The following is a 23,648-nucleotide window of genomic DNA, read 5'->3' as shown; positions in this document are numbered from 1 at the left end:
CCACCCGTATTCTCCAACCTTCACATTTCGCGATCCATCTGGCGTGACCCCGGATATCGTCTCCCCCGCTATTCGCACTCCTATCGCGGATTCTTCGCTGTCTACGATGTCTGAAGGCAACTTTCTATCTGCATCAGCATTCCGCTCGTCCTGCCAGCTGCCGCTATCATCGCCTTCGATGTATCCTGCAGCAAAAGCTCATGCCCCTCACCAAACACGGCCAAACATGCGAGATGTTGCAACCACGACTGAGGCGCGTGCGTACGACGTTCCTGACCCGCGTATGGCCGAACACGCATCTCATTTCGCACTTGCCACAGAGCCAGCCATTGGCCGCGTCGACCTGCGCATGAGCCCTCGTGCAGCGACAACCGAAAAGGCTTCTACGAGTCCAGGGGCGCCGACTGACCCTCCTCCAGAATGCACTTTCACTCTGTTCCGTGACAAGACTTCAACCTAGCTCTCGACAAGGTGCACGCATCAGCAAGCTTATAACTCGAATACAGACATTACCTTTGACACATCGCAAACCTCGTCTACCTAGGCCCGTACCCACCTTACCATACCCACCATTACAGGCATTGTGTGTAGCATGATCATTCGAACACTGCGTTTCCGTGTCAGTCAACTCGTATACTCGTGTCAATACGCCAGCTGCAATAGAACGCAGAAGGTGTCATTGCACCACTACCGACTTCAACACTAGTTTCACCGACCAGCTGCCAACGTTATCGGCCGAACCGGTACTTCTACGGGCAGCTTTCACAGCTGCGTCCGCTCGCGTTACCTGATGTGCTCACGAACGCAGCCACCAAGCAATCATGGGACCTGCCTGTCTATAACAACGCCCCGGTGTCTTCATCTTCGGCCACTACGTTTTTCGCAGTGCCGCCCACCGGAACTGTGAGACTCCTCCGTACGCCTTCCACCCTGACAGCATTCGGACTTCCAAGTGGACTATATGTGAACCGCCGCTCATGTACATAGTTTTTATATGTTCTTCATGCCCTTTCTTCATGAATGGTCTATCGCGTAACAAGCTAGGCGGGGAGCCCTTGTAGCGTAGCGCTAGTGGCGGCCAACCGGCTAGAGAAAAAGACGACGAGCGCTGGTGACGCGTGGTGCCTGGAATGTTGTGGGCCTTTAGCTGGCTAGACGCCACTGCCACTGCTCTACTTCAGCAGCTCGCTTCCTCCTGTATGTCTCGTCCTTTCATTTAACCTGCGACGACGGCACGTCTACGTCGAACACCGTCCTGTTGCTACACGCCCACCACTCTGTGCATTGCACACGCTGCCAATCAAGCGAAACAGCAACAGTTTCCGTTACTACAAGCAAAGCCAGCCGCAGTGCACGTGCGAACCCCACACGCACATGAGTTTCGAGCGAGCGGCCAGTCCACGTGACCAAGAAAACAACACTAGAGGCGAAGGGCTGTTGGTAACAACAGACACCACACAAGACACCACTTTCTATAGTCTTAGTTCCTTATATCGGTCACGCCGCCGATGCCAACGGATGATTACTGTTGCGACTCCAAACTAAATACTTTGCTGTGTTTTACAATAGTAAAACATTTCGACTCTACGGTCACCGGTCACTGCCAGAACTGTGGGAGACTGGCGGACATCTATCACATGGTTTAGGCATGTCAAAATAACTCAGCCCTTACTCCTCAGCCAAGCGCTATACGCGAAGACCGGGCGGCGCCTTGTTGTCTACAGGCAGTGTGACAGTGTACGGTGGCAATAATCCGCGCGCACCCTTCAGATTTGTGGCATGGGGGAGCAGCAGAGCACCTTTTGTTGGTTCGGGGAATGCGACCCTGCCGCAGCGCCTGTGCCGGGTCCGGTCTGACTTTCCGTCAGCCTCCGTGGCTCCAGGGCTGATTACTGCGTTCTGCGCGGATGGCCACCCGCGTCGTTGAATGACGAAGAAGCGGCGGCTACGGAAAATTCCCGGGAGACACCCAGCTGCATGGAAACGTTGAGACTTGGTCTGGACATCGGCTCATCAAGCACCAGAAACCGGGGCAAATGGTTCGGCCGAAACTTTTCGGCACAACACTGCCAACCCCGGACGTTGGCCATTACAGACGACGCACTTTGTCGGAAGCATCGGGACCATTGTTCACCCGTAATTAAAGTGTCTTAAGACAGCTCGCCCATCTCTCTCTCTGAGGCTCAATTTTGTACATTGTTACTTGCTCGGCTTTGTTTGGAGAGGGTTTTCTACTGGTGTGGGCCGCGGGGGCGGCCGTCGAAGATGATACACTCCGACTGACAAGAAAATATGCCGCGTCGATAGTGGCGATTGGTTTGGTGCCCCGGTAAGGCGGAGTCGGGTCCTACAAAAAGGGACTACGAGACGATACCAGAGGGTCAGAGAGACGGAGCGTTGAGATTGAGATGGTAGAAAGACGAAAGGGAAAAGGAAGATAATGGTGCGAAGAGATAGCGATGAGAGGCGATGAGATGATGACTGGGGCAAGGACGGTACGATGAGGAATGAAAGTTAGGGATAGGAGGTGAGTGAATGGAACGTTACGAAAGAGAGCTAAGATGGAAATCACTGAGAGGCACGACGAAGGCGACGATGACGAAGACGATGAAGACGCTTACGAATTGGACAATGACCCCAGGAAGAAGCCCTGAGCCCCGACTCGAACAGCCAGCTCTGAGGCCCCCGCCAACATGGACAATCTGGGAGACGAACTTGACCTCCCTTTCTTAAACGAACTTTGCAGGAAGGGATGTGGTATATTGAGACATTGCGCGATTTTATTAATTAATGACTTTATCAATTGTGTTGTCGTGTGTTTATTCTGTATTGAGGCACCCTTGTATTGTCACCGTTACTTTGCTTATGTATCCTGTTTCGCGTGTCGCGAGTAATTGATGATGGGTTACAATTTCGTGTAACATAGATGTCGTTCACGGACAGTATGTGTGTACACCATTTGCACTCGCTATTGAAATAAATGCGTCCATGATTAAGAAAAGATCGTGATGTCTCTTACTTCCCGGCCCCAGCACGAATCCCTGTATGTGGAAAGTGATTGAGACACGTAGCCAAGAGGGAACCGGATAAAAAGGGGGTTGAGGGGTCTTCCCTCTTTTTGGCGATCGGTGGCGTAGTGGGGACGTCTCAAATGGTGGCAGCGGTGGGATTACTGCTGGGGCAACGGTGCGAGATTTCACCCTCGTACTAGGGAAGGAGAGGTGGCAAAATGAACGAGCAGACTACCAAGATGACCGACAGAGATGACTCACTAGAAATGAGCACGTTAATGTTAGCGTACATGGTCCCGTCGTTTACGGGAGGTGATACGGGTCCGGATCTTGGGGTCTTCTTGAAAATTTTGGAGCAGGTTGGTCACTTGGGTGGATGGTGGGGTAGTGAGCTGGTCTGCATAGCACAATGCAAGATGGTAGGCGCGGTGCACGATTTTGCGTGGTGGGATCATGGCGTCGCTGCGGCTTCAACTTTTTCTGAGTTCAAATATTTGGCCCTCAAGAGGTTCGATACGGAGCCACTTATCTTTAAAACGGAACGGTTTTGAAACGCGAGGCAGAAGGCAGATGAGGAGGTGAGGTCATTTGCAAGCCGCTTGCGCATCCTCGGGACCGCCCCCCTGGCGAGCTCCGATAGTCAGGATCCGGTGAAAGCTTCACTGCGCCGCGAAATTCTAGCCGAACAATTACTCTCGCAATTTTTATTAGGCTTGAGGGATCCGGTCCGCAGATTTGTTCTCTCTCGGGATCCAAAAACGTTTGACGAGGCCATTGCCATAGCGGTCAAGGACGAACAGAATGAGAAAGTGTCGAAGAGCCATTCGTTACCCGTTCGATACGCAAAAGAGAACACGAATGTTCATGAGATGCATAGCCGCCTTGACCGCCTCGAAAAACTTGTGGAGAGCTTGGCAGTACGCAATAAGGTGAAACAGAATCGGCAGGAATTCTCGAAGCAGCTCTCTTATCCCGGCGGGTGCTATAACTGTGGCAGGTTTAGTCACTTTTGGCGAGAATGGCATCGGTACCGGCGACGAAAGTGGAATTCGACGGGTGGCAGCCGCATTCACAAAGACAAAGAAATGGTGACAGAATTCGAATCTGAAAACCTAGACGCAACTCCTCCTCAACGGTGACGTGCAGAGGTCAATCGCGACCGTAAATAATCGCGAGGAAAGAAGCTCCATAAAAACGAGTCGCGGTTCACCGTGTGTGGATGTGGTTAATGTAACTTCCATGATCGAGGAGGACGATCCGCCATTGAGCAAGTGTGTGTTTGGGGGAAACGCTCGCACGCCGGTGCCACTGGGTGAAACAAAAGCTGTCAAGGTTGCTGGAACGGATACAGATGGTTTAGCTGCGGTTTCTACCTCGAAGGTCCCACGACACGATGAGGCATTACCACTAGGAGTAGCAGATATGGAGTTGGAAGAGAATTGGTTCTCTGAGAATGCAGTTGTCGAAGTCTTGGTCGACACGGTGGTAGACCAAACGTTAGAGAGAGTAGATGAAATTGAGGAACGCTTAGATCGCAACGGGGTGGTTTTTGTGGGGCCAAAGAGGAACTGCAGTACACTCGATGTACACCGCACCAAACCCGGGCATGCGCAGGGGTGGTCTTGTCAGATAGCTTCGCACATGCCTCACTCCGCGACTGAGTTATGTAGGTGGGAGATCGGACCATCCAACGAGGGTCCGAGACTCAGAGTCGGGGAAGAAGTCTGCATGCGGGTAGACGCTGAGCGCTCAGGGATCGGCTAGGGTCATAAGAGTCCGAAAGCTAGTATGTCATTTTATGTTCTATGATTTCTGCTCGGTCATTGTGCTCGTTACTTAAGTGGAGATCTTGTGTCGAAGCATCAGTTTTTTTTTTTGTTTTGCTTTGCCTTGTGCTCTTGTATTATTTTGTTGATTGTACTTTGAAATGAGCCAGGTAGTTGACTCGGTTATTGTGGTTTTGTGTTTCACGTTATCTGATGTTGATCACTGAGTGAGTGGTACTACCTGGGATCGGTTCACACCCAATGATAGGGAGAACATATAGTCAGTGAATGTGAGGTTACCCAGATTTCGCCGCTTGTCGGAAAGGAAGGTGAATAAGGGACTGTTTTAAGAAACGAGAAGGTTTAGAAAGACAGGATATGTGACTTGCATCTGTGGCCCAAACTAGGCAGATTATGCGAGATTGTTGTTCGAGATACCTAAATAGGCGCTGCACCACAGGTGGATGAGATGAGACAAGTAAAGATAACAGACAAGCTACGGCGTTTTCCCTACACAATAGTTTCGTTCCTCGATAGTAGGCGGGGAGGGCAGGCTTGTAGGAAGAGATGAAGCAGCCCCGGTATCGACGAGGCGAGGTGAAAGTTCAAATTGAAATGGTTTCACGGCGCCTCCCCGAACGGAAATGTCGTGCCTCTTTAGGAGGCAGGGGGCGTCGTGATCGGTATTGATGTACAACGCCAAATGTCACAGTTGCATAGGACAGCATATACGCTACGTTCTCAGCCAATCCGAACACGCAATTAGCGTGGAAGGTCCCTTTCCCTCACCGACAGGTGCAGCAGAGGCCGGACAGGAGATGGTACGCGAGGGTAATTCAGCGTTGCTGCCTGTATGACCTATGTTCTCCCGCCATCCCGCTTTTTGTTTGGTTTGAGATGTTCGATAAGATCTTAAAATTTTGTGCCTGTGTGGATTGAAAGCGTATTGAAATGTGTGTATCCTCCGTTCGGTTGTGCCGAGAGTGGACAGTGCAGGCGAAGTGTGTAATGTGCTCGCATGGTAGTGAACTTTCCGCACACATGACTGAACGCTGCGTGTCAAACCATCCGACGAGCAGCTGTGAGCAGTGTGCGTTTTGTCCACGCGTCATCCACGAGTTTCTGCGGCGAATCTAAACGTTTCAAGTGTTTTGTGCGTGATAGAAACACGGAATCAAACTGCTTCGTGGTGGGTGATGATTCAGCGACAATCACAGATTGGTTCCTCTCAGCGACGCGCTGCCGCCAGGACTGAATCACAAGTGTGATCTGTTCGCTTACCGTATTCCTAGGACTGCCGCAATGTCTCAATTTCACGGCACAACCCGAAGGCGCTATGCACCCGCAATTCTCGTGTTTGAATTTCTCCGCTGGGAAAATTCTTCTGCAAGATGAAGGGATTGTGACGTCCCCGCAAACACGGACTGAACCCCGGTCTTTTAAAAATGTTTACGCTCATTTCTTAAACCCACGCATTAAAAAAGGAAAAGAATACCTTCGGTGTAACGAGTGCGCATTCCGGAGTGGAGTACCTGGAAATATTATTTCTACTGTACTCGCGAGCCCCCCCCCCCCCCCCCCGCGCAAGCACGAGGACCGGGCGGCGCCTTGTTGTCTACAGACAATGTGACAGTGTACGGTGGCAATAATCCGCGTGCACCCTTCAGATTTGTGGCATGGGGGAGCAGCAGAGCACCTTTTGTTGGTTCGGAGAATGTGACCCTGCCGCAGCACCTGTGCCGGGTCGAGTCTGACTTTCCGTCAGCCTCCGTGGCTCCAGGTCTCATTACTGCGTTCTGCGCGGATGGCCAACCGCGTCGTTGAATGACGAAGAAGCGGCGGCTACGGAGGATTTCGCGGGAGACACCGAGCTGCATGAAAACGTTGAGACTTGGTCTGGACATTGGCTCATCAAGTACCAGAAACCGGGGCAAATGGTTCGGCCGAAAACTTTTGGGCACAACACTGCAAACCCCGGACGTTGCCCATTACAGACGACGCACTTTGTCGGAAGCATCGGGACCATTGTTCGCCCGTAATTACAGTGTCTTGGGACAGCTCGCCCATCTCTCTCTCTGAGGCTGGAGTTTGTACGTTGTTACTTGCTCGGCTTTGTTTGGGAGAGGGTTTTCTACTGGTGTGGGCCGCGGGGGCGGCTGTCGAAGATGATACACTCTGACTGACAAGAAAATATGCCGCGTCGATAGTGGCGATTGGTTTGGTGCCCCGGTAAGGCGGAGTCGGGTCCTACAAAAAAGGACTACGAGACGATACGAGAGAGTCAGAGACGGAGCGTTGAGATTAAGACGGTAGAAAGACGGAATTGAAGAGTAAGATAACGGTGCGAAGAGATAGCGATGAGAGGCGATGGGATGATGGCTGGGGCAAGGACGGTACGATGAGGAATGAAAGTCAGGGATAAGAGGTGAGTGAATGGAACGTTACGAAAGAGGGCTAAGATGGAAATCACTGAGAGGCACGACGAAGGCGATGATGACGGATGAAGACGTTGACGAATTGGACAATGACCCCAGGAAGAAGCCCTGAGCCCCGACTCGTACAGCCAGCTCCGAGGCCCCCGTCAACATGGACATTCTGTGAGACGAACTTTACCTCCCTTACTTAAGCGAACTTTGCAGGAAGGGATGTGGTATATTGAGACATTGCGCGGTTTTATTAATTAATGACTTTATCAATTGTGTCGTCGTGTGTTTATTCTGTATTGAGGCACCCTTGTATTGTCACTGTTACTTCGCTTATGTATCCTGTTTCGCGTGTCGCGAGTAATTGCTGATGTGTTACAATTTCGTGTAACAAAGATGTCATTCACGGACAGTATGTGTGTATGCCATTTGCACTCACTATTGAATTAAATGCGTCCATGATTAAGAAAAGATCGTGACGTCTCTAACTTCCCGGCCCCAGCACGAATCCCTGTATGTGGAAAGTGATTGAGACACGTAGCCAAGAGAGAACCGGATAAAAAGGGGGTTGAGGGGTCTTCCCTCTCTTTGACGATTGGTCGCGTAGTGGGGACGTCTAAGTACCAAGCGCGTTCTCTCTCCGCCTATTTTATACTGTAAATATGGCATTCACACGTGCACCGTTCACCAGTGCCACGAGCAGCCGTTACGGAGTGTGTGGAACACTTCTGTTTTACCAGTTGACGTCACGTAGCAAGTGGTCTTAGTACGAGCTAGCAGCTGCTTATTCCTCGTGTTATACCTGAAGGCATCAAGTTCCAGAGAACAAAACTCTCGCTATGAATAAAGAATATAAGCCCAAGTTTAAAAGCTCGATTGTCTTTGTTACAAACAATATCAATGAAAGCTAACAGACAAAGATGTCAAATAATTATAGCGGATATATAAATAGAATTTCTTATCTAAACGTGAAGAAAGCAAAGTTCACGAAAAGTTAAATTGTCATCAGTAGGTTCCGAACCTGTGCCCTTTGAATAACGCTGCTGGGTAACGTGAAATGTTGCGTAACGTGACAGCCAGCGCGTGTTATCTGTGAGCTCAGAAAAAGTCTCGGTATGTCTATTGTTCTATTGCGATAAAGTTTATATGGACAGTATTGGCTGGTTTCTAGCTCAGCCAAACCTTCCGTGATGCACCGTATATGTATACGTATGTATATATAAGAAAACTCAACAAAGAAAAAAAGCCGTCCACGCTCAGCCCCCAGCTCGTCGCGATGTACCAACGCGCGCCTGTCTCGCACAAGTACTTTGTCCCACGCATGGGGGCGGGGGGATTAGGTGCTTGTGCGGTCGCACTTATCTTTCGGTGGGGAGAATCGTGTGCCTTGGCCTTTCACCAGAATGATTGGGTTAGTCGCCTGGGCCACAAAGGTCAACTTCGCTCGCTGGGCAGGCTCCGTTTGCGAAAACAGTGCGCTTTTCAAACACAGCGAAGTAACAACTGGCACACTCGTTAGTTCGCACTCATATCTCTACCTATGATTATACTTTCCGTGTGTCATTTTCGTTTGAACAGCGCGTTGAGCGTTGAGTTTTAAACGTTGTTAGCTTTCGTCCTGTGTGTGTTGTTCGTGCGTCAGTTGTGTGTGAGCAACGCACTGCACATTTCGATCTGGCAGCCGTTCTCAGTGTTACACTCCAAGTTATTGCTATCGAATTCATTGCTTCGCTATTGTGAAGAAACTGTGACTTTTTGTAACTAACAGGTGGTGTAGTGCTGTGTTTGTGGTGGTCGAATGCTGACGTGAAAGTCGCGGGATTGCATCCCGACTGTGGCGAACGCATTTTCAGAGCGCAACATGCACACAGCGTTGCTAATGTGAAAAAAAAAAGAGCGAAAGCAGCAATTGAGTGCTACCGATGGCCGTGGGCTGTATAAGAGGACCAAACTTTCAGAAACACCATTCATTATCTTACCGCACTCGCTTTGTTAGTGACCAAGGCTTCAATGGCTGCGGCAGACTTGTTTCGAATTCGATTTTGCACGACTGACTCGAACTTCGTGGGCGAAGAGCGTATACCATTTTTCCCACAAAGCAATGGTTCTCGAGGGAACGTGTTGGGGTTGGCGGCGGTGCACGTAATAAAGAATAGGGTTTAGAGTGTTTCTCAGCTTGAGACAAGAAGGCTTTGGAGCCGTGGTCACTTGGTGAATGAAGTCGTGAGTAATTAAAGTTAGCCATAATAATGAGCGGATACACACATTCATTAACAAAACTACAAGTCATTGATGTAATGAACACTTCTTTACTATTTTCTTTATACATTCGATATTTAGGTTTGCGGTTACTCCAACAACTTTTACTATACCATGAAATCAGAATTACTGAGTTTTCGCTTGTCGTCTTTAGTATGTGAGCTATAGAAAATGAGCGCCCTTCCTGTGCGCGTGCTCTTTTGCGCTAATTATTTTGTCCCTAAGTAAACTATTCATGCTGGGCACTAATCACAATCTTGTATTTTGTGACGCCAACACAGGAGAACGAGAAAGAGAAGCCTGGCCATCGAGCTGTGAAACTCAAGAAAAACAGCTTGGTTTAACCACCTTCAACCACGGTTATTTTTTTTTTTTTGAAGTTCAGGAACCCTTCTAATGCAAGGCTACTCGCCACTCCCATATTCCTTATTTCTAGACTTCTCATATAAGCGTTCAAATTTCAAGGCCATTACATTAGGGCCAGCGACGTAGCCAGGCAGTATCACAACGAGCCCGTGCCCCCGCCCCCTCTCCCTCAAATTATTCTCTTCGTCATGGCACAAAACCAATGTGCCTGCTCGTCTAATGTGCCTGCCCTACTTCACTTCAAATCATAATGATGCGCCCCTCCCCCCTCCTTAAAGAAAACTTTATGCCTACGCGCCTGATTAGCACAAAGATGTTGTTCCAGGGCTATAGCAACAACCGTTTTTGTGTTTTGCGTCGAACATTTGGGACGTCTTTTTACTCACGGCATTCGCTCGAGAAGATAAAGTGTGCCGTCCTTGATAGGTTGCCCAGGCGTAAAGAGCTTGTAGTCAAGGACCAAGTTTTGACTGTTAGCTCTGGAAAGCATGAATAATACAGTAAATTTTACAACTTTGGCAACTAAGCACGGAGTGTGTTTAATACAGGTAATGAAAAATACTGCAAAAACGATCAGCGTTGATTGCTAATGTAAGCGAAAAGCCACGCCCTACTAGAAATCTTGATTTGATTGATTGATATGTGAGGTTTAACGTCCCAAATCCACGCTATGATTATGAAAGACGCCGTAGTGGAGGGCTCCGAAAATTTCGACCACCTGGGGTTCTTCAATGCATCTCAATCTGAGCGCACGAACCTACAGCATTTCCGATTCCATCGAAAATGCAGCAGCCGTAGTCGGGATTTGATCCCGCGGCCTGCGGGTCAGCAGCCGAGTACCTTAGCCATGACTAAGAAATCTTAGCGCCACAGAACGGAAACAAAAGAAAGAAACGTAGACAACACGAGCGCTAACTTCAAACCAAGTTTATTAGGAAACACACATGAATATATACGAACTCAAATCACAGAAATCTCACGCCTACTTTTTTACACATATATTGTTATACAACGTCATACAAAAACAAAAAATGTAATATCAGGAAATAAACAGGTAAACGCGCATGTGTAAATGGAACCAAGAAAACTTAGAAAAACTTAACAGCCCCCCGAAAAACCCTACAAACGAAAAATGTAACACCAACTGCGCATGCTTACCTCGGTGAAACTATGAAAACGTGCTCATTAGGAATGAAAATTCTTTATCGTGAAGGAGTACAGACGGATGACTCACGCACTTCTCGCCACGTTTTCGGATGAAGCAGGCCTCAACTAATTCTCGGGTTAACTGCTCTCTGTGACGGAATAGCACAGCTGTTTGATCGAACATTGGAGTACAGCCACACTGACGGCAATGTAATGCCAAGTGGGATGTCGGTGTGCCTTTCAAAGAGCTGTGGTGCTCGCGTAGACGGATATTGAGACACCGCCCAGATTGGCCCACGTACACGTGTCCGCACGAAAAGGGCGTCTCGTATACCACCCCCTTTACACAAGACACGAAACGAATGCCATGTCTCATTGTGCACTTGCCTTTTTTACCACTTTTTTTATTTTCACGGTGCTGCAGTCTCGGGCAAATATCCTTCAGTTTACTTTTGGCTGAAAACACCACGTTGACGCCAAAGCGTGCCGCCACTCTCTTAAACCGATGGGACACTCCGTGAATATAAGGGATTACCGAGAAAGGTCTGCTCCCTTTGCATCTTTCCGTCGCCGCCAGCTTACCACCTGCTCTTATGGTTTTAAGCAACCTTTCACTAACAGCGGCTATAACAGCATCAGGGTACCCTGCCTGCCGCAACTTAACTGCTTGTTCACACATGCTTTGTCGAATCAGGTGCGGGCATGACTTTGAGATGGCAGACCGGATACAGGAGCTGGCTATTCCATTCTTTACAAGTCTGGAGTGACCAGACTGGTAGTCAAGCAAGCCCTTTTGAGACCTTGGTTTATATCGCCAGCATAAACCATCAGGGCTAAATGCTAACTGGAGGTCTAAATACTGCAATGCATCGTTCCGGGGTACCTCACATGTGAACGTCAAACCGTGCCCTTGCTCCCTGAACACCTTCATTACATCAATCATTTTTCTGATAAAAACACACCTGTCCACGAAAACCAAGTAATCATCAACATAACGAAACACTTTGATTGCCAGATCAACAAGACTACCCTGTATAGCCCTGTCCACCTTTGCCAAAAATATTGTGCTCAGAATAGGCGCGACACACGAACCGATACATACGCCAGATTTCTGAGCAAATACTTTCCCATTCCAAGTGACGAGTGTCGCTTCCAGGTAACACCTCAGTACCTCGAGGAACCCCTCAACTGACACACCTGAACGAGAGGTGAACTCAAATTCGTCCTCTTGATTCCCAATACACTCCTTTACACTCTGCAGAAGAGGGGCTTGCGGTAAGGAGTAGTAAAGATCCTCGATGTCGAGGCTAAATGCCCTTAAGCCTCCCGAGTCGTTGTTCCTAAGAAAATCTACGAGTATATCCGAACTAGCCACTTGAAAAGGGTCAGCCACAACCAGAGATTCAAGGTTCTTTTGAAGATATCGGGACACTATTTGAAGCCAAGTGTTCCTTTCAGAAACTATTGTACGGAAGGGAATGTCAGGCTTATGAGTCTTAGCGGTAAAGAAAACATCTAGAGTATCACCCATTTCTTTCTTTACCTTATTGACCAGTTTATCTATACTCGTAGATTTTCTTAGGAACAACGACTCGGGAGGCTTAAGGGCATTTAGCCTCGACATCGAGGATCTTTACTACTCCTTACCGCAAGCCCCTCTTCTGCAGAGTGTAAAGGAGTGTATTGGGAATCAAGAGGACGAATTTGAGTTCACCTCTCGTTCAGGTGTGTCAGTTGAGGGGTTCCTCGAGGTACTGAGGTGTTACCTGGAAGCGACACTCGTCACTTGGAATGGGAAAGTATTTGCTCAGAAATCTGGCGTATGTATCGGTTCGTGTGTCGCGCCTATTCTGAGCACAATATTTTTGGCAAAGGTGGACAGGGCTATACAGGGTAGTCTTGTTGATCTGGCAATCAAAGTGTTTCGTTATGTTGATGATTACTTGGTTTTCGTGGACAGGTGTGTTTTTATCAGAAAAATGATTGATGTAATGAAGGTGTTCAGGGAGCAAGGGCACGGTTTGACGTTCACATGTGAGGTACCCCGGAACGATGCATTGCAGTATTTAGACCTCCAGTTAGCATTTAGCCCTGATGGTTTATGCTGGCGATATAAACCAAGGTCTCAAAAGGGCTTGCTTGACTACCAGTCTGGTCACTCCAGACTTGTAAAGAATGGAATAGCCAGCTCCTGTATCCGGTCTGCCATCTCAAAGTCATGCCCGCACCTGATTCGACAAAGCATGTGTGAACAAGCAGTTAAGTTGCGGCAGGCAGGGTACCCTGATGCTGTTATAGCCGCTGTTAGTGAAAGGTTGCTTAAAACCATAAGAGCAGGTGGTAAGCTGGCGGCGACGGAAAGATGCAAAGGGAGCAGACCTTTCTCGGTAATCCCTTATATTCACGGAGTGTCCCATCGGTTTAAGAGAGTGGCGGCACGCTTTGGCGTCAACGTGGTGTTTTCAGCCAAAAGTAAACTGAAGGATATTTGCCCGAGACTGCAGCACCGTGAAAATAAAAAAAAGTGGTAAAAAAGGCAAGTGCACAATGAGACATGGCATTCGTTTCGTGTCTTGTGTAAAGGGGGTGGTATACGAGACGCCCTTTTCGTGCGGACACGTGTACGTGGGCCAATCTGGGCGGTGTCTCAATATCCGTCTACGCGAGCACCACAGCTCTTTGAAAGGCACACCGACATCCCACTTGGCATTACATTGCCGTCAGTGTGGCTGTACTCCAATGTTCGATCAAACAGCTGTGCTATTCCGTCACAGAGAGCAGTTAACCCGAGAATTAGTTGAGGCCTGCTTCATCCGAAAACGTGGCGAGAAGTGCGTGAGTCATCCGTCTGTACTCCTTCACGATAAAGAATTTTCATTCCTAATGAGCACGTTTTCATAGTTTCACCGAGGTAAGCATGCGCAGTTGGTGTTACATTTTTCGTTTGTAGGGTTTTTCGGGGGGCTGTTAAGTTTTTCTAAGTTTTCTTGGTTCCATTTACACATGCGCGTTTACCTGTTTATTTCCTGATATTACATTTTTTGTTTTTGTATGACGTTGTATAACAATATATGTGTAAAAAAGTAGGCGTGAGATTTCTGTGATTTGAGTTCGTATATATTCATGTGTGTTTCCTAATAAACTTGGTTTGAAGTTAGCGCTCGTGTTGTCTACGTTTCTTTCTTTTGTTTCCGTTCTGTGGCGCTAAGATTTCTTAGTCATGCATCGTTACCAACCTGCCCAACTCGCCGCACTCATCTACCTTAGCCACTAGGCCACCGCGGCGGGGTACCCTAGTAGAAAGCTATTGGGCTTATTTATTGATGCCTTCTTCGAAAACATGCACTTACTGCAGTGACGACGTTTTGGAAGCTGGTGTAGCATGATTTTGTTCTACTGTAATGAAAATAAGTGTCAGGGGTGGCATCTGTACTGGCAATACAGGTGGCTATATTCATCATAGGATGTTGCCTTGAGCAGCGTAACCACCTGCATGAGAGGTGGCTGCTATCTTTCTCACACTCATGCTGCTTTGACAGCAACGGAGTGTGGCCGGATAAAAGTACGAAGCATTTGCCACGGCTCACTAGGCCATGCTAGAATACGTTAGCCTCGCGTAACGCCCAGGCGAGAAGTCGCCGAGACCTAAGCTTCAACCGCAGTGGCCACAGTGCCAGAAAAAAAGCTGTTGGTGGCTCCAGGGGCACACTTTACGTCCAGCAGCAATAAATAAGAGCAAGAATAGACCCATGGTTCGGGTGACGAATGCAATGCTCCGTAAATATGCCTAGGTTACCCGCCTAGTTTGATTCTCTGCACGCCGATGCTCAAATCTGTACAATATGTAGCCTGCAGCAAGTACCTGCTCTATAATGTGTCGCACCTTACTCTATGAACCAACCAATATATCACACACATGGCTCTTCCCGATGAACACACATGAGCACACAGCGATTTCCCTAAAGTAACACCGTTTGCCATCCACGTGCGAGCACAACTGACCAATGCCGAATTTATTGTAACGTTTCCCTGCCTTAGGCAACTGGTCTGCTTTGAGCCCGCTGATGGTAAATATGAGCTTTTCTGCGCAGAGTGGCAAACTGGGCGTGCATTTGGTTAACCTCACTGCCTATCCTTGCACCTCTCTCTCTCTCTCTGCATTAACGCATGGGTCGTCACTAAAAGCGTTATTATCGACCATAGTGACCATCCAAGACACAGACACCGGTGATGAATGTCTCAGATCGAGCACTTGTCTCTCAGTTTCCTGTCCCCACATATTCAAATTCCGCCTTACTCCCTCCATGACCTCAATACAGCCGTCATGAAAACCTCGTAGCACTGAACGTCAATGCTTGTAGTATTGCAAAATATGTTTCAGATCTATTGTCCCTTGAAACAATTTCTACCTCTCACTGGCATCACAAAGTCGTAGCTTCATTGTGACATTTACAATCCTGTTTCACTGCTGTACGTGAGGACAGGGAAGAAGGCATTGGTGGCAGCGTTGCACTACTTATCCACTCAGACATCCAGCTATCAGTGCTGTCCTCACCTCCTGAAACTGGATCCCTCTGGTGTAGGTCTGCCTAAATAATCAGTGTACTGTAGTTAGCGTTGTACACCGTCCAGCCGAATCATCTCGTGAAGTTCTTCATATCCTTGACAATTTCATGTGCGATGTAAGCACTGTTTCATGATGATAAGGGGCGCGAAAAAAACGACACACAACAGAGAAGAAGTACACGGGACGACGCGCTTACTTCTTCTCTGTTGTGTGTCGTTTTTTTCGCGCCCCTTATCATCATGAACCAGCACCAACTCGCCCAACTTTTTACTTTACTGAGTAAGCACTGTTTCATCAAGATTGATCTGTATGGGCGATTTGAACACTCCTAGCTATACTTTGCTTTTTCTGGCTGTAACTGGTTGTGATACTGCGGTATGTCAAGAATTAATAATATTTCTTTGTCTTTTGGGCATACTTAAATCGTCTGATGTGCAACTAGGCTTATTTCTGTCCTATACTTAGTCTTTTATGTACCGATCTAGCTGACAGCAACTCCTCTTGCGAGATATTTGAAGGGTTATCGGATCAAAAAGGTGTTTTGTTGAGACTTTGTTATCCCACGTCCAATGTGCTACAAACATTTACGAGCTTCCCTGATTTCACTCGTGCTGATGACAGTTCCATAGGTGATATTTTAGCTGCGCACTTTGACACGTTTTGTGCGCTTTCTGACAGTCTGTATATCAGTTTTGTTATAAATAATTTGAAGATCTTGTAAAGTCGTGTATTTAAAGATTCGTCCCATATTATACAAAGAAACTCAACTTTAATCTTCCTTATATTACACGTGATCTCCTACGGTTATCTCGTTGTGTCCGTCGACTTAGGCGATCCCGAAGATGTAATGATACCGTTTCCCTGGACAGGTTTCAGAAGGCTACGTGTAAAGTCATCCTAATTATAAGAACAGCGAAAAGTTTTTTATCGCGTTCTGTTGCAAGATCTGTTAAGGACAAAATTTTACGGTTATGCACTGCAGATTGAACAAAAGCTACCGGCAACTTCATCGGCCTCTACCTCCTAGCGGGTTGCTGCACGCTAGCATTGCTCGGCTAGCACGCGCTCTGTACAATCTCGTCTTGATCTTCGCTCCCAGTACGCGAGTGCCGATTAGTCTGTCGTGCGATGCTGTAACTTGAACGGACAAGACAACGAGTGCAAAGAAAAAAATAGCAGCGGAGAGAATGAAAGATAAGAACGACAAAAGGAGAGATGGAGTGACACATAAAGACAAAGAAAGTGGGCAAATAGGCAGACGCAGAGGTAAACAAAGCACAAGAAAGCCACATAGTACAGAGAGGAGGTGAAAAAGGAAATGGAGGATGAGTACGAGTCAAAGAAAAAGGGGGAAGGCCACAAGCTTCATTCTTTCCTCAGTCTTGATACTACTAATGTGCAGCTACTTTTTTTATTCGTCCGTCGGTTTTCTCTTCCTGTCCGGTCCATATTTTTGAACAAAAACTCAATCCCGTCCTATCAGAAAACTAAGGCTGGAAGGGAATGAAGTATCTCATGTAAGCTTTACGTTTACTGCAGCAACTTTTTTTTTCCAACGAACTCGCTTCTGTTCAAGTCTCAACCACCTTGCAAATTCGCTCTTGTTCCTTATCAATGATTAGTTTATTGAAATTAAACTTATTTTCAGATTGTGAATTTTTATCCCCATAGCCGAGGAAAGTAGTTGGTATATTGCAATACTCACGTGCCACCGTTTTCTGTCGCCATAGCGCGCACCCACTCTTCACCGGACGAAGCGAGGCGAGAAGCGGCTGCCGCCCTTATCCACCCGGGGATTCCGCCCCTGGTAGTCACTTTCTTCAGCAGCTCGGCATTGTTGTTCAGCAACTGTGTCTCTGTTATTGCCTACGTCACGTTCATTACATGATACCTCAAAGGTTGTGTGAGATCTGCAACTTCTAGGCTCAGATTTGTGCATCGTAAAGTGATGACATTCAAGAAAATACTCTAGTATACGAATGCGGAAAGCTTGGTCCCGTATCTTTTGTGTGTGTGTTATTGGGCGGTCTATTTTACTCTCTTAGACGAGTACGTACGTCACCAAATACCATGAAGGCATAAGAAAATGAACAAGAGAACGCCATGTAAAGTTAGGTAAATGAGCACTGCTTTTAAAAGCACCGATGTTCATCACTGTACGCAAACATGCCTCGGCTAAATTACATTTTTAAGTGCAAGAAGTGTTATGCGCAAATTAATAACCAGGAACATCACGATAAGCTAGCCAGGAGGGAATATCATCACAAAAGACTTGACACAAAATCCTAGCCTATGAGTTTTTTTTTTTTTTCTCGTCAATGGAAACGTCAGTGCAACAGTTGATATATATCAGCTTGAGCTCAACGGCAGAGGTGCACAGCGATTACCTGCAGTGCATGGTTCCGTGAAACCATACAAAAGCAAAGGTGTTCACAACGCCCGTAGTCCATTAAAAGCATAGAAGTGATTTGACTAACTTGTGAGCCGACAAGTGATGTTCACGCTGCGCCAGCATCATAGGCAAGGTGAGCTACCGATCGTAGAGTCGTCGCAACGCGTCAATGATCTTTTTTTTCGTTCCCTGCCACTTCTTCCTTTCTCTCTTGCCTTTTTATACTTCCATTTTTTTGGGGCTATCTAGCCAATCAGCCATGCACCATGGTTTACATTCCTACCTACTCTACTTTTTTTTTTCTTCTTTCCTTTATGAACCTAGTACTAGCGGTTAATTTGTGAAACGCACGTACACGCTTGACTTTTCAATCTTTTCTGTTATGTGTTTTCGTGCACTTCTAAGTCTTAAGTTCAATCGTGATGGTGCGTTTTGATATTCTACTTACACAACTTTCCTACCTAGTTACCTAAGACTGCAGTTTCTCCAAAAACGTTTGCAGTCGTGTACTTTCTGGCGAAATGGCGGCGTTGTCCAGGCTGCTCATTTGTGCAAACTGAATGATTTCACATATTGGTCGCTGTTTTACCATAACAATTAGGGTTGAAGCATGTCACTTAAAACAATACAGCAAATAACAGTGGATGACTATAAGGCCAACAATGTAACTTCATGGCATTCAGGCCGACCAGAGGTTTGCAAATACGAATGTGAAGCTTTTCGCGAGACAGGCTGAGTAGCCTAAGACTGCCTTCTTATTGAAGATCCAAGCACCGCAACATAAAAATGCTTTTTTCATTTTCACGGAGAAAATAACGAGCACATTATAAAATATTCGGAAACCATTATCTACAACTTACGAGTCCTCCTGAAGTGAGGTAAAAGCTGTCCCAGGACATTAGCATCCCGGGATATGAAGATATGGTCCACGTGTGACCGGGAACGACGTCCTCTGTAACAAAAAAAAACAACAACATGAAGAAAATATACGGGACAATTAGCTTCTGTTCATCTTCATAAGTCGCTCTCTTGGTCTCATAAACGTAGCGACAGTAAGCAAACACGAAGTTCAGGCATTCTGACACTCGCCACTGCCAAATCGATGGGAATCTGATGGTGTGCCTGACGCGTGCTCGAAACTGATGGCCTGCGCTTGGCACCTGCCTTGGCATGTAGAATGACAATGTAACTTAGCCTAAGAATATCTGGGATTTTACGTTCCAAAATTACGTTATGGTTATGAAAGACGCCATAGTAGAGGGCTCCGGAAATGTTGACCATCTGCATTGACTTCTCACAGCGCACGTGCCTCTACCATTGCGCCCCCATCGAAATGTGACCGCCGCGGCCGGAGTCAGAGTAACATAGCCTTTCGAACTGTCTGATTCTGAACATACCGGGTGTTCAGGCATAAGCTTAGTGGTTTTCCTAAAATTCAGCACTGCGAAGACTATAAAAAGCACCTTTACAGATAACTCATGTATTCAGGGGGCCACAAATTGAGGCAGTAATTCTAGTTGTCAGTGGCCAAATTATCTAAGATTAATTAATTGACTTTTCAGTGACTGCGATAAGCGGGCATATTTGTATTGCATAGTTAGAGACAGTCTAGTCTGTACGCAGTTACACATGGAAGAATTCTTCTAGCGTGTCTGCGATGCGAGATACCCCACGGCAATGTTTATTTGTGTTTTCCATGATTACGCATTCAAGACAGTCAGACCTGCCGCGAAGCTCCTCGTTGATGGGCCGCGGCTGTTGCGTGCGTCATTTATTTCACAAGGAGTCGAAGGTTTTGACGAAAATGACAACGGTTACCCTGTTATTATCGGCTGGCAATAGCAAGCTATGACTGTTCGTCACCTCGAGGAGAAACATTGCACAGATCTTCGCCGCTTCTTGCATAATCATAAACAGTACGTCAAAACTTCGCCGTGGGATATCTCGGCACAGAGACAGGCTAGAAGGATCATTTTACGTGTAACAGCGTAGATTCTTTACTGCGTCAACTTTTCAATACAAATATGCCCGCTTGCTGTGATCACTCACAAGTCAATTAATAAATCTTAAATAATTGAGCCGCTGACACCAAGAATTATTGCCCAATTTTGTGTCCCCCTCGGTAAATAAGTAATGTATTATTGTGGTTACCTCCGCAGTGCTGAATTTTATGACAACAATGAAGCTTCACAATGGGTATGTTACACCCGTGAAAATGCAAAGTAAAAAATGAGGTGAGACGCACTGAGATCAAGCACGTACTAAAGGCATTCTGGACAGCTTAGAACACTGAAAAATAAAAGCGTAAGCGTCGGGTTCCCAATAGCAAAGTTTTCGCACAAAGATCTACCTTGAAAACTGTATTCGTCTACAAAAATATGCCTCGCGTATCAAATGTAGCAGCCAAAGCAACGAAGGCCTGCTGAAGCAGGAACCCACAAATGCTTCCCTTATACAAACATTGTGGCGAGAAGTATTGCCTATACCTGGTTCCGTCCGAGAAGCCGTGAGATGCCAAGGGAAAATGTAGTGTTTCTGGATGCGCAGCATCGCCCGATAGACGAACCACGCGTCATGACCGAAGATGAGAACCTCGTTGTCTCCGACTACTTTGATGACAGCAGAACAAGCCATTATCTGGTCAATGGCATAGACGTCCAAATCACGCTCCAATACGTGCTCCAAGTCCTGGATGTCACCTTGAGCGTTGAGGTACCTGCGGCATTCGATACGATTGAAGAACGTTTACATGCCACCTAATTCACTTCTGTTTCTGCGAAATTCGGATAGTGCCTCTATACTCATATGAGCACCATAATCTATCATTTATAGAAACTGTTTTGTTCAAAGCAGCAGACAGGCGCTTCAGTGGCCTTTATTCCATTCAGGAGCGCGCCTTTGTAGATAATGACGCTTGTCGGGCGAGCATATGTTATTGATGGTCGCATCTTACCTGGACACATGGCGGATACAGAACACAAACAAATCACACATACAAAAAAATGAGGCCTCGTCAAATGAGAATTTGTTTCGTACGAATGGTACTACAAAAACCCCAGGGAACCGAAATTTCTTTAGCCCTCCACTTCGGCGTCTCTAAGAATCATGTGGTGGTTTTAGGAGGTTAAACCCCACACTTTATTATTATTATTACATCACCAATCGTTCTATTTTTCATTTCGCTAGTGTTTCTTCGATACTAAAAACAACAAAACAATGAGCGGCGTTTTAGAAATAGCTTATTAAAACAGCGCCCTCAAGCAATCAAGAAACACGCATCCTCACTCAAACTCAATATGCAGTGCTCTTATATTCTCACGGATGCTGCTCTTACACAGTCCAATTATGTATCTGGGTTACGCTTGCCTAATTGTGCTACCTTTGGTTCTGAAGAATAAAGTGACTAGGATTATCATATTTGCGCTCCAATTCTAATCGTCCTGCTAGTCAAAAATGTCTTTCTGATATTCATAAATTCAACCGAACCATCGTTTATGACGAATTCCCACATAAACATAGTATGTCCTTATGGTTGTCCCAACTTTCATGCCTTATTCACCATCTTAAACAAAGAAGCGTTTTCTTATTTATAAAATGCATTTGTCGTGTATTCATGCAGTGTACGATAAAAGATTTAAGTTTGCTGGCAATTAATGATGGCATCTATTGTTTGGTACCTGACAAAGAACAAAAAATAACAACAAATGCATGACTTGGTCTTTGTTATTCTTTGACGCCGTTGCACATTATGATGAAACTTTTAAAACATTAAAAATTTTATTGGGATTCTTATGATTTCACATGCAGCTCCTCGTTTTATGTTCGCGCATATTGTTTGCTATCTCTATATGCAGTGCTAACAATCTTGGAAACAGCAGTACGACATGTTTTCATACTCGTGAACGATCCGTGTTTCTGGTAAACAACGTATGCGCTTTCACAAAAGAAGCGGTCAAACATCGGTAGAGACATATATGTGTCGTTGTAGTGAGCACCATCGGAGATTGTTAACCAACATGTCACCGTCCTATAAAGTTGAGGACGCTGGTTCGATTTCTGACCATCATTGACGCATTTGTAATTTGGGTACTAATTATAACATCCGTGCACTTATATCAATACTAAATAACCGCAGGTGGTCGACATTACTCTTGAGTATGCTACCACGAGCTTCATAAAAACAACTTGATTTCGGCCCCTAAAACACCTTTATTCATTTACTGCTGATGTTCATGGTAGACTTTCATGGCGCAAAGGCAACTCATGTCAACGAGCGATAAGCACATGGTTGCTCCTTGACTCGGTTTTAAATAACTACTCAAGGTGACAAAGAAGCATTGCTGCATAGAGCCTAAAGTTAGCAGTAAGAACATTGTGTGGTGAGTTAAAAAAAAAAGAGACACTGCCTATGGATATTTTTACAATAACGACGCTTCGACAATAGTCGATGTCAGAACATGGAGTGCCTGCTGCGTGACATTTAAAAAAAAGAAATCTCAGTTAGTTCACCTAAATTTAGGGCAGCCTGAGATTAGTGAGATGAAACGCAGCGTAGAAACACTACACTACCTAAGAGACCTAAAACTAATAATCTTGGACGAAACATGCACTCCTCACAAGGAAAAAAGAATGACTGCAGTGGTACGTGGGATTTGTACAGCTTTGTCAAGAGTCGACTCCTTCCTGGTTCAAGCCACGGGCACATGATGAAAACATGAACGACGGACAGCGCATCACCGCATTTTGCACAGTACGATGTAGAAGAAATGGGAGTGAGTAGCACGTGTTTGACCGACTCCAAGACTGAATTTATTTACTGTTCTTGCACACGCCAGTTAATTGCTCTATAATCTCCTGTTGTTACCGCTGATTTCTAAGCATAGTTCAGATAATTTTAAAAGAAGGTACCAAAGACATTTGCATGTCGCCTCAGGAATCCAGTGCAATCATTTGTTTCAAAGACTGAAGCGTTCCTTCTGCGATTATGTTTTGGTTCGCTTCAAGTTAGACAACATTGTACACGGAAATTTATGAACTTGTTCTCCTTTGTTAGGTGCAATATTAATGAGAACTAAGAGACCATGATGACAAGGTAAGAATAGGAGATGTTGTTACTAGTAAATGGGATGCGAATGTGGAGAAACGAAAATCGATGAAACGTTGATGCCACTGCAAGAACCGAACCTGCGACCTTCAAATAACGCATTCGATACTCTGGTAACTGAGCTACAGCAGGCTTCATTTGTAATTAATTAGATTGCCGTAATATTCTGCCTAACAAAAAAAGCGAGCCCTTAAATTTTCACTTCCCCCTTCATTCGTAGAAAGGGTCTCGTACTTGATACCTTCCGGCAGAATGCGAGGGATTCTTAGTCGGCTGCAGCTCGTAATAGGAACGCATGCTACGTGACGTCAACAAGCAAAAAGAGTGCTCCACATTCACCAAAATGGCAACAGGTGGCGCTGACTGACCCTACCACGTTTCAGTGCATATATATACTTCATATAGTACACGGTGGAATGACCGGTGCTGTTGCTTGGCTGGCAGATTATTGCACGCGTTATTCAAAGGTCGCAGGTGTGCTACCCGCTAGCGCAAAGTTATCTTTGGTCCACTTTTATTTGTTTCCGTTTGTGTTACAATTATTGCTGATAACACCGTGTAAACTTCGTTTGGGATTATTAGGAAGTTTTAAAATAGCTCACCGCGAACCCTTC

At 46.3% G+C, this 23,648-nt stretch overlaps 1 protein-coding gene across 1 annotated transcript in view; it reads right to left on the bottom strand.

Moving 5' to 3' along the window:
• Nucleotides 1-23,648, bottom strand: part of LOC119168591 (putative phospholipase B-like 2) — a 70,888-nt gene that overhangs the window by 20,089 nt on the left and 27,151 nt on the right. The window contains exons 4-7 of the mRNA XM_075867710.1: nucleotides 20,417-20,646; nucleotides 18,791-18,882; nucleotides 17,244-17,404; nucleotides 10,212-10,304 (exon numbers count right to left, since the gene is read on the bottom strand). Of these exons, the coding sequence (XP_075723825.1) occupies nucleotides 10,212-10,304; nucleotides 17,244-17,404; nucleotides 18,791-18,882; nucleotides 20,417-20,646 (576 nt within the window). The remainder of the gene's footprint in view (nucleotides 1-10,211; nucleotides 10,305-17,243; nucleotides 17,405-18,790; nucleotides 18,883-20,416; nucleotides 20,647-23,648) is intronic.

This window comes from Rhipicephalus microplus, chromosome 6 (genome assembly GCF_043290135.1).
Source record: "Rhipicephalus microplus isolate Deutch F79 chromosome 6, USDA_Rmic, whole genome shotgun sequence".
Lineage (NCBI taxonomy): Eukaryota > Metazoa > Arthropoda > Arachnida > Ixodida > Ixodidae > Rhipicephalus > Rhipicephalus microplus.
This window is presented reverse-complemented; position numbering and strand designations above follow the sequence as displayed.